Below are 12,347 nucleotides of genomic sequence, written 5' to 3'. Positions count from 1 at the left end.
GTATATAAGTCTATTCAAGTGAGTTTTTGGTTATTTTTGAAAAAATTTATAAAAACGGACATTTATGAAAGTTAGGGGTAAATTTTGGCTATTTTTGATAAAAACTTATTCTGACCTAAGCATGAGGTGATTTTTTATGGTGGGGAAGTTAGGTGAGCTTATTCAAGTGGAGTTTTCCAACAGCCACAATAAATAAAGAAGATGAAGTGGGTGTTGTTGGTAAACTAATTTTAAATGCAATTGTGTGTTAGGTGAAGTAAGTGTGGTTGGTGAACTCAATATCTAAATCAGAATTCCTACTTCCCTTAACCCTATAAATAGAGAGTCTCTGAAAGAGTTAGGGGGTATTCATCATTCATTCATATTCCATCACATTGTATACAAAGAGAGGGAGAGTTGAGAGTCATGAAGGGAGATAAGAGAGAAGGCAGCAGCCATGGAGATGAAGCTTTTCCATCTCTAGCATGATGTCCCTATCTTCTTCTCCTCTCTTTGCCTTTTATTTCTTCTTGTATTTCCTTAGCTTTACTTTATCTTTCTATTTAATAAATACCTTGTAATTTTCTGTTATTATTATGAACATGATGAATTTAAGTTTTTGAAGTTTGATTGGTTTCCAAGTTTCAATTTTGATTGTTGTTCTTATTCATTATACTATCGGTTGATATGCTTGTTTGAATGTTAGATCACCATTTAAACTTGTAAGTTAGCTATCTTGGTTGGAATTAAAAGTAGACATCATATGCCTTAATTCGAATTGAACTATTAAAAGGAAGAGTATGTGTGGACATTCGACAACAGGGATTAGATACATGCTTGGTTGTTTAAAACATTATCCTATGCTTAATGGATTTATAATGCTTAATTTTGGTTCGGCAACAAGGATCTAATTAGAAAATTGGGAATACAAGGTTTAGACCAGACACTATGGCTAAATTATACATTTGAGATAATCAATCTTTTTACTTGAATTGAACTTGTTAATTTGATTGCTTGAGACTTAGAATTGGATTGTTCCCTAGTGTCCTAAAATTGTTTTCAAACCCAAAATCAGTTTTAGTGTCTTCTTCTTTTATTTAATTTTATTTTTCAATTATTGTGCTCTTCTAAATCATCCTTAAACCTTGCTTCCAATTCAGTTTTGTGTAGGAAATCAAATTGAATCAATCTATCATCAATCCTCGTGGGATCGACCTCGCACTTACACATTCTATACTACATAATGGCTCATGCACTTGTGAGTATCACAAGTTGAGGATGCAGCTGAATTAATTTTGGTGCAGCTGAATCCAACACAACAGTGATTGGAGGATATTCGAAAGTCTTACTACAAATATTAACAAGGATATTTAAGTGTCGTAGAATATTTGGTACATAATTCAAGATATCTTACACACATGCTAATGCCATGATGTATCTTATGAGAAGTAAATATAGTGACAAATAGTTTAGCAAATTTTGGACATATATTTTATCATTATATATTTGGTAATTATGTTATCTTCTTCCTATAATATTGTTTAGATTAAAATTTTAATTTGTATGAGGATTGTAGTTATAATTCTCTCTTTTGCTTGTTTTTTATTTGTTCGTTTATATCCATGTTCTACTTATTAGGCATGGAGGTTAACAACACCAAGGTCCCTATATGCTTATCAAAACCAACCTCCTCATATTCAACACTGTCTCGTGGATCCAACAAGACACTATTGGTCATTCATTTTCAGCTGAAAAACATTGTCCCATTGTCTTCACATCAACACTTTCTGGTTTCCAGACAAAGTATTGTCTTCACATCAACACTTGCTACAAAGTCTCATGATTCTCACTAATTAAGGGCCCGTTTGATAACCATTTCAATTTTAGTTTTTAGTTTTCATTTTTCATTTTTTTTTGCTAGAATATAGAGGAAAAAGAGGGAGAATGGAAGTGAGAATGAGAGTAGAGATGATATTGAGAGGGAGAAGTAGCAAAAGTGAAAACAAAATTTAAAGGCTAAAATCTATTTGAAATTGTTTTCAATTTCAAGTTTTTGTTTTCGCTTTTGTTACTCTCATCTTCCCTTCTCATCCTCTCTCTCATAGTCTAAAAATAGAGGATATTATCATTTTTTCGGGTCATGGATATTTCGGAACGTATCCATACACATATCGTATAAATATTGATAATATCGGAAAATATTGATGTCGATGATTTCACTCACACTTCAGCAATATTTTGTCAAAATATTGCTATAATATCTAAAATATAGAAAATATCGATGTAATGAAAAAAAGGAAAAAAAACACAAAGCACACAGGCAAAAGGGACCCTTGCCATTTCACTCTTCCAACGCCTTTTAACCACCATGTTGCTTAGGGTTTTGTGATAATATGCAAAGGGGTACTCTATGTGGTAGTAAGTCACTTATATCTTACCATGCAATGTATAAAGTGCAAAATATTGTAGTAAATCATTATATATGAATGATTATGGTGTGTTATATATTTTTTCCTTGATTACTACATATTTTCTATACTCACAGTGTTTATCAGATCGCTATATAATCAACTTAAATCAGTTAAACCCATAATGCAATGTATTTCCTTCCAAGTTTTTGTGATAAACTGATAGATACTTGACTAAATAAACATCTTCAAAAGTTTCAATAAAAATTTCCAAGTTTTGCTTACAATTTACATGATTTTTATTCAATTTTTATTGATATTGATAATATCCCGATATTTCCATCCAAATTTCCATATTTTTGAATTATCGATATTTCCAATAACTTCCATATTTTAGATCTTGCTCTCTCTCAATCTCATCCTCACTTCCATTCTCTCTCTCATTTTTCTCTATACTCTAACATAAAAAATAAAAACTAAAAACTAAAATTGAAATGGTTACCAAACATGCCTAAGGGAATTAATTTTGTAAATTATGTCCTCACTAATTAGGGAGTTGATTAGATTGTAATTGAGTAATTGATTACTTGACTTGAGTGAGGCTGTGAATTCAAATCTTTTATCACTGAATTCAAATCCCCTAATTGATAACATTATAGAATGAAATAAAAATCATCGTTTAAAGCCTCCTATCACATCTCTACTGATATAAAGCCAAATCAAAGACACTGAGGACCACATGTTTCAAAAAAAAAAAAAAAAAATAGTGGACAAGAACTACCCTAAAAAAAATTCAATGAAAATGAAATTCAAAGATTTTTTTTAAAGCAATTGGGGTCACAAGTTTCGCCATAAAAAATGGGACAACAGTGTCACTAAAAAAAAAAAATTTGAAATGAAATTCTTTATAACTTTCGCATGGGTATTTTTGTAATTAAACAAAATAAATAATTAAAAAGAGAAAGACGGTAAGGATCCACTCAATGCAAAAATTTCAACCGTCAATCACTCTTTCAATTTTTTTCTACTCTGTCCTACCATCTCAAATGTTGTTCAATCTCAAATAAGGTAAAAAATGTTCATGACTTTTCACCTAAGAATGGTCAAATAGCATGGGACGAAAAAGATCATGGGTCATGGACTAATTGAGGAGAAAGCGAAGAAGAATCTGTTCTTGGTCCAAGAATTCAGTTCTGATTCCTTCTGGATTGAAAGCATTTTCTTCCCATCATCCCATGCAATATGCTGCAGAAAAAAAAAATGCAATTGCTTGGATATTAATTAAACTCTCAATCAAGTGTCAACAGAGCACATGGCCATTGGTTACCAACACCTTAAGATTCGTTAATTAGGCACATGATATGGGATCCACCATCCAAACTCAATTTCCTTCCTAACAAATTTAAGGGTTTTGCACCAAACATCTCTACTTTTTAAAGGTGATACCTGTAATATGTGGCCATGTGCATTTTCACAATTTATTCATAGGATAATTAGTCAATTTAATTATGTACCGTATGTAGCATATGCGAGTTAGGTTAGTTATGTTTATTTTTGGTTATTGCTAAAGTTAAAAAAAGGGAGGGGGGAAAACTTACAAACGTGAGTACCATGGAGACTTGAACCCATGACCATTTGGGAGCACACCAAAAGTCTGCCCCTTGCACTCGAATTCAAATTAGGAGCACTTCTACCCATTTTCCCAATGGCAAGTAGGTTATTGTTCATGTGAATAGTATCTACTCTAACCTTTTTTTTTTCTTTTTCACCCATTGTCATGACAACCCAAGAACAGTTACTATTCACATTAGATTAATTTTATTTATACGTATGAGATTAATAAATAATAAAATTCCTAGGTATTTATAAATAAAATTCCTAGGTATTTATAAAAAAAATTCTCAAAATTTTAGTTTTTTAAATTTAATTTAATTTTTCTTCACTACTCTTAGGCAACAACTCGAGCTGTTCTTGCCTTTGGGCCTGCCCAGTCTTGATGGAGCCCACCATCTACTCGGGCTGGATTTGATTAGTAGAGTGTGGTTTTGCAATCTAGGGAGCCTTTTGCCATGGCAATCCAAATCAATGAAACTACCCTAACACTTTTCTCATAAATTAGAATAATTATCACATCACATTGTCAAAACAAAACAATAAAATTACGTACAATATGTACATTTTGGATTTCATAGTTATTCCTAGTGCCAAACTTGTACAAAAAGTTTCTTAGTTCTCTTTTAATTAGCAAAGTAACTTGTTTGGCAAAATTTAAAGAGGAATTTGAGAAATGACAAGGAACTTCGAACAGGAACTTTGGAAGCCCAAAGTCTCATGAACTCCCGCTTGCCGCCTAGTTTTCAGTGCACTGCCCAGTAAAAGAAATTGCTAAGCGTGGTCTTCACTGCCCAATTCGACAAATGGGACCAAATTATTAGAAATCATTGTAGAATTTGTGGGAACACATGTTTCAGGAAGAAACAAGTGGAAAAAAGAGATCCACGTGTTGCCAAGTTGACATCAATTCTACGCGACAAAACCTTATTAGCCCATAAAAATAATTTTTGCTTTTGCTGGAATCTCATAAAAAGAAGTTAGCTGTCCAATGCGCTTTTCAGGTCGGAAGAACGGGTTTAAAAAATATATATATATATATATATTTAATTCTACGTGACAAAACCTTATTAGCTCATATAAAGAGATTGAAGCGATCTTCTTCAAACTAACAAGTAGGAATTATCCATTCTGACACACAAAAATCTTCCAATATTTAATTACGTTCAAGTTAATAATTAATTAATAGGTGAAGGGTGTTTTGTGAAAGAGAGAGGGAGAGAGAGAGGTGACGGGTGTTTGGATGTTGAATTTTTTGAATTACATTTATTTTCTTTTCTGGAATATTTGGTATGGTGTCATTTTTATTTAAATTAACAAGAGAGGAGTTGAAATTGTATATTTTTGCAGTATTGAGAATAAAATTTCATGTTTTTAAATGAACAACACAAAAAAGATAAATAAATAAATTTCATATTTATAAGAAATTACCCAACCCAATCTCACCAACTAAATAATTAGCCAAACAAGTGATTTTACTAATCCCATTATTTTGGGTCCTCTTACTTCAAAATCGAGACCTTTAAATTGTCGATTTTTTAGGCCAAAATCTCGAGTCTTGTTGGTCGGTTTGTCAGGTTATCGGGTGAAAATCCCAACTCTACTTCAAAATATCCCATCCAAACACACCCTTAAACAATTATAACTTTATCATGATGTTAACGGAACTTTAGATCAGCTTAATGATCGATCATGCTGGGTGTTGTCAAAAAATTTCAAGCAAGTGTTCAACATGCAAGAAGTATTATTGTTTTCAGCTTTTTTTTATTCTTATTGCTTTTCTCATCCAACGGTCCATGGACCGCTATCTCTTATGAGAATAAAATTATCATCTGATTTAGCATTTTCTACTACCAAATAATTAGATTTGTGACATTTATAATGCTTTTCGATTTTGTGACTTAAAGACTCATAAAACATATTATAGCTTCCAAAATTTTGAAATTATTGAGATAAAAGAAGTGGTATATATTTGTAAATTGTTGAAGAATGTAAAGTACCACATTAAAAATTTGACAAAATAAAATACGATATATTATGTGGTTCCACTACTAGTTTTACAAAACCTTTTTGGGTACAAAAAACGGTAGATGGAATAATTAGGGGTGGACATTTGAAATGAGGAGCCACACCAAACTGAACTGGAAAAAAGGGAAAAAAATAGTTTTGACTTGAACCGATTCGGTTCTTGAATTTTACCACTTAAAAATCGAGCCGAATGTAATATATAATGTTAATTGTATTAGTGTTGTGAACCCTAAGTGCAAACTATGAAACTCGAACTCCTACAAGAGAGGGGGATCTCTCATGCACTCACACAATTAATATACCATAGCAGTTTGAACGTGAGACCCTTATTTTTTTTTTTTTTTTTCAATCATAAATCTGAGACTTCTTTATCACTGGACTAGACCGTGATGACAAATTTTTCCTCTTTTAAACATTATGGCTTTAGCCGTTGCAACTACGCAAACTTCCCATATTCTCCGAAATTTCCATGTTGCCCCTACCGACCAACGCGCTCAAATCAAGGTCACAAAATAAGCTCACATTCCTCCGTGTCATTGTCTTTCTCACATTCAAAACACCTTCTCCTTCCCTTCTATTTAAGAAAAGCAGAGAGACCTCAATTCGCAATAACGTAGCTCAGATCTTCACACCCATAACCCACAGGTATGGCTTATCCTCTGTCCATGTATATCAATCTCTGAATTCATTTACGCTGCAATGGAATTAGGTTTTGATATGCATTTGTTTGATATCGATCGTTATTGCTTTTTGTGTTTTTGGCTCAGTTTTGAGTTGCATTTTATCTGATTTTGTAAATTCTGCATGGATCTGATTTGATCCGTGTTTGCTTGGTTTGGTTACGCACTGTTTGGGAGACACTAGCAAGCTCAAGCCTTTTCCTTTCTGTTTAACCATTTTTTGGTGATTGATTGTGTTTCTTTTGAATTTCAGCCTACATTTGTCAGTATAGTGCTCGATCTGAATCTCCATGATGCTTTAATGTGTATTCACGTTGAATGATTCGATCAATTCATTCCTGTTTTTGGTTGAATTTTGGCCTCTCTGTTATCTGATTATGCTAATTCTTCTTCGATCTCAATGGTAGATATGATTGGTGTTGAATTGAATCCTGAGGAAAAAGGAGGGAAAGATTGACAATGAAATTTTGAATTTTTTTACATGTTGATTAACTTGCAAAGATAAATCGCCAAGCTTGAGCATTAGATCAGAACTAAAACTTTTGTGTTTGTTTTGCATACCGTCTTCTATTCTGCACCCGAATTGATCATTATGATTGCCGTGTTGGATCTGTGGTGAATTGAGTGAGTGAAGGTTTTGAATTGAATGATTTGAAATTTGTAATGGGAAAGATCTAGTTCTGATAAATTTTAGATTTCTTTGGAAAAATGTAATCACTTTAATGATCAAATCTATGACTTTTGTTTTGCTAATTTAATATGCATATTTTGTTGTGAAGAAAAATATAATTTAAAATTCGTTTCTGACTTGTATGGCCTCTGCTTGTATAGATCACACAGTTATAAGATTTGTTAAAAGGCACTTTGCTACATTATGAAGCCAAGTTTGGACATTTAATGGGTTATTGTGATACGCATGTCATTGACTATTTATATCACTGCGGTGACTGTCCCAACTAATATTATGACTCTTGGTGGAAAATTAATATGTTTGTATATACATATGTGCAGAAAACATATAAATGTGTGCTTAGATGTACCATGCATACATGACAGTTCTGTTAGCATGTAAATCTTTTTGCACATTCAAGAAAAAGAAATGATTTTTTTATTTGTTTGTATACCTAAAATTTATAATTGCAATGTTTTGGTTTGTGCAGATAGGTAATCAGACACGTTTAGTTGGTGCCCATGGGAACAGTTGTTGATGCTGCTGCTAAGAAGGTATACCTTGGCTTTTGTTTTTAGTATTAGAAGAGATTCTGCAATTATGCACTGCTGCCTCTGGAAATTTTGTCCAATTTAAGTTGTTATTGCATTCTTTGGTCTGTTCAGTACCAAATTTACTGAGAAATGAAATGCTTTCATTTAGTCTTCTCCTGAGAACATTATTCTGGATGATGTTTGTTGTGGTTTCAATATATATACATATTATATGTTTTATATTTATTCTGATAAATAAATCCTACTGCAGGAGGCTAATGGAAGCTTAGCTGATCTGAACCCTACAGTTGTTTTTGTATTGGGTAAGAAAAAAATATAACTTGAACTAGTAGTATCCTAATCATCCTTGTTTCTCTGAGATTTATAGCTGTTTGCTACCTGAGAGAAGATGTACTAATCTTGTTCATGATTTTAATTGCTGTTTTTGCTTTTTTCTTAATAGTTCAGGGAAAACGTGTGCATGATTTAAAGTCCTATCTCAAAGCAATGATCTTTAAGTATGATCGATAGGCATTTTAGTTTTTATTTCAATTTACCCTGGTATGGGAAGACTAATTACTGAAATGATCATTAGGTTTGTTTACTAGCGGTGTTTTATTTATACATTCTCTTTCTGTTTTTTTACTAGCTATACTAAAGCCTCCAGCCATTTCTTTGGTACCACTCCTCTCTTCTTTTGAAGTATCTATGGTGTCTTTTACCAGTTGTTTCTTTTGATTGCCTAGGTGGCCCTGGCAGCGGAAAGGGTACCCAATGTGCAAACATTGTTCAGCACTTTGGGTATACCCATCTCAGTGCTGGTGATCTTCTACGAGCTGAAATCAAATCTGGTTCTGAAAATGGGTATGGCATATCTGTCTTATAACCTAGACAAATATTCATTTTGAAATAATCTCTCTTTACGGAAACATGCATCTCAAGATTAAGAAAGATGCTTCAAGTGTAATTAAGATTGAAGTCTTAAAATCTCACACCCTCACACACATATGCATTTAATTCCTGGGATATTTAGCTTTCCAATGTTTTAATAGTTGTGTAGTCTACTATTTGCGCTGGATAGTTATCTCATTTTATGGTAGTGGGTTATATGGTGAATTCAGTAAAAGATATGTCCAGTTTCCATGGATTCATAGTCAAACAATAGCCCCTCTTATATAAGATGAGGTGCGAGGTTACTCAACGGGTAAGGTTAATAAGGTTGAGGATGGTTGCCTTTGTTGTGTACACTGGTCCTTGTAACACCATTTGATTAAGAATGAGCATGCTTGGATTGTAATTAGTCTTTTCCAATTAAGCCAAACATTAGAAAAAGTGTTTGCACAAAAGTGTCTTATTTTATGCCTTTAAGTTGAGAAATGATTGCAAACTTAGGTTGGACCTTGTATTCCCATGAAATTGTTTACATCTCTTCATGTAACAACACTGACAGGACCATGATTTCAAATATGATTAAAGAAGGAAAGATTGTTCCTTCCGAAGTAACAATTAAACTTCTTCAGCGAGCAATGCTGGAAAGTGGTAATGACAAATTTTTGATTGATGGGTTTCCTCGTAATGAAGAAAATCGTGCCGCATTTGAGGCTGTGGTAAGCCCTTTGCATACGTTTTCCTCATGATTTTAACTGTAGCTTTTGGTAATTGAATATTTTTTCAAAATGATTGATTTACTTGTTGAAGCCAATGCCAAACTCTGTTAATGGTTCTGCAGACTAAAATCGAGCCTTCATTTGTCCTGTTTTTTGACTGTTCTGAAGAGGAGATGGAGAGGCGCCTCTTGGGTAGGAACCAGGTTGGAAAACTATGAGTTCTCCTTGTAAAGGATTTTGTACACTGTCTTAGTATGATGCTATTTTCTATTTTTGGTTTTCCAAATAAGTATGTTGATTTTCTGAATTTTTTTTGTTGGGGGCAATGAAGGGAAGAGAGGATGATAACATAGAAACAATAAGGAAGCGATTTAAGGTTTTCCTAGAGTCTAGTCTCCCTGTGATAGAGTACTATAACTCCAAGGGGAAAGTTCGGAAGGTAATTTTTCGATTTGTTTTACTTTTCCTGGCTTTTATGTCACTACATTGTATATTTAGTTATAATAATTCGTGTTAACCATATGTTCTTTCATGTTTGTTGAGATCACTGTTGTTTTCACCCTCAGATTGATGCTGGAAGGCCCGTTGAAGAAGTTTATGAGTCAGTAAAAGCTATTTTTGCCCCAAAAAATGAGAAGGTAATGGGCCATTGCCATGCTTTGATGAAATGCTTAATCTTGTTCTGGATGTAATGGTTTAAGATATGATAAGGGAATTTGTAGATGCTGTTCAATGGGAGTGTATTGTCTTCCTAGTGTGGTTTTGTAAATATAACTGGCGAACTAAATGCTTCAGATAGTAAGCTTTATTGGCAGCCTATATTGGGAAACCAACTTCATTAGATAACAAAAGGGGACATTTGAGTTTAACGTTTTATGAAAGTGAAGGAACTTTTTAGAATTACAAATGACCTAAGTATGATGTAGTTTAATGTTGACATATGTTTCCTTATCAGTTATGGCAAACCAAATTGATCATGTAAGACAAGAAATCATCAGAATGTAGCTACAGTCAGAAGCATAGCCTGAAACAATGCAACTTAGAACATAGTAGGAACAGCGTATGTGTGCATATGCCTGTAGTTGGAGGTTGGGATTTAAAACAATTGACCAGAAATATTTGAGGGCAACTGGCTAGCTAAAACCAAACAGGAGGGGTAAAAAAAGGAACTGAGAGATTTCTCACACTTCAGATCAAGGGCAGAAATTTGTTTGACATGTTTTGATATGGGTTTGAATTTGAAAGTGATGGGTTGGGTAAAAAACTATGAACTGCCTGTAAAAATAACTTGAACTGTACCAAGAAGGGAAATTCAAGATATGCTAGTCTCTTTTTGTAATTTTCTTTCCTGTGGAATCTTAGCATGCAGTTGCTCATCCGTACATTTTCCCTTGTCATGGACGTTAACCTGGATTGCACCAAGAAGAGAATCTAGATATGCTAGTTTTTCATCAATTTTTTTCCTAAATAATTTTGTTTGCCTGTGGAATCTATCATGCAGTTGACGAAGTGCCCATTTTCCCTGTCATTGATGTTAACTTTTTCGGTTTGCAGGCTGATTAATTGCTGCAAGTATGTCCAAGATTTCAGATCTTATGTCTATTGAGGTAAAACCTTCATTTTGAACCACAAAAATAACAGTTTACTCGGGGTGATATCACCTGGTTTTAATTCTGTGCACAACCTTCAATTTGCACATAAGCACACATTCTCTTTTTATATGTTATATTTAGGACCAGGAATCTCAAAATTAGATATAGAAATAGAAAAAGAATGGAAGATGTTCTCATGTGACCCCACATGACTGGAATAAAGGTAGCAATGATGTTGATGATGGTGGGTTTTCCATTTAGGACCAGGAATCGGAACTATTCGGGTCACTTTTAGGGTTGACAATCTTCATTGAGATTAAAAGTAGACACTCAAGTTTTGTTTGTAATCTTTGGCCTAACAAAAAAACTTTGTTCACAATCAACTGCTTGGCAAACTGAGATGCCTGAGCAAAAACATGCCGCTGACATTCAAATTAATTCGAGTAGCCTGCACCATCACACACACCTCCACATGCATGCACACAGGCACTCTCACTATTTAACGTATGCAAATGTTGACATGTTTTTATCTTTTTATGGTGTCTTTCTTTCAGGTGATGCAATTGTTGGCTGCATATATTGTTTTCTTTTGAGGGTTTTATTCTTGATGCTTACATATTATAGAATGTATTCTAGACACGTGAGGTGTATGCCTCTAGTCTTATATTGGTGATTGTGTTCTAATTTTAAGATTTATAGTAATAATTATGGCAATAATCTTCTGTTTCAAGTGTTATAAGTAGCTATTCATCCTTTACCCCCTTTTGCTTCTTGTGGGATAAAGCGCTCGAATTAGAAAATTTGATGAAAGACAGCAATTAAAAGAGAGGAAATTTCATTGAGAATGATTGTTTGCAAAGATGCATTGTACGTGTAATTTTCTGTGTTCCTTTGGGATGGGTTGATAATCAAGGAAATGATTGATTTTGGGTAAAGTTCAAATTTGAATTCCTTATATCGTTAAAGAGAAAAAAAAGTAGATTAAAGTTAAGTTAATGGTTTTTAAAGTAACACTTAAACTAATGTACATGTTAACTTTACCACAAAAATGAACTAGAACTGATTCTCACAGGTTCTAAACAAACATGATTCCGTTCTCCTTTATGGTATCAAGTACAATTCCAAGCCTACCCTCAATCCTCTCATTCTTTTTGGGCTCAAAAGACATTGCAAATACATCAGCATCCTTGCACCTCTCTGCGATCAGGTTTCCTATGACTCGACACGCATCGTTGTCGA

At 33.5% G+C, this 12,347-nt stretch overlaps 1 protein-coding gene across 2 annotated transcripts; it reads left to right on the top strand.

Moving 5' to 3' along the window:
* Nucleotides 1-6,542: 6,542 nt before the first annotated feature.
* Nucleotides 6,543-11,967, top strand: LOC117618740 (UMP-CMP kinase 3-like). Of its 2 annotated transcripts, none has more exons than XM_034348449.1 (10): nt 6,543-6,671; nt 7,867-7,930; nt 8,181-8,232; nt 8,656-8,773; nt 9,360-9,516; nt 9,639-9,719; nt 9,848-9,955; nt 10,083-10,154; nt 11,018-11,123; nt 11,663-11,967. In XM_034348449.1, exons 2-9 carry the CDS (start codon nt 7,898-7,900, stop codon nt 11,120-11,122), a joined length of 726 nt encoding a protein of 241 aa, XP_034204340.1. In that variant the 5' UTR covers nt 6,543-6,671; nt 7,867-7,897; the 3' UTR covers nt 11,123; nt 11,663-11,967. The 2 variants fall into 2 exon arrangements, with proteins under 2 accessions (XP_034204340.1, XP_034204341.1); XM_034348450.1 differs by having other exon boundaries at nt 6,544-6,671; nt 11,071-11,123.
* The last annotated feature ends 380 nt before the right edge of the window (nt 11,968-12,347 follow it).

This window comes from Prunus dulcis, chromosome 2, assembly GCF_902201215.1.
Source record: "Prunus dulcis chromosome 2, ALMONDv2, whole genome shotgun sequence".
Lineage (NCBI taxonomy): Eukaryota > Viridiplantae > Streptophyta > Magnoliopsida > Rosales > Rosaceae > Prunus > Prunus dulcis.
This window is presented reverse-complemented; position numbering and strand designations above follow the sequence as displayed.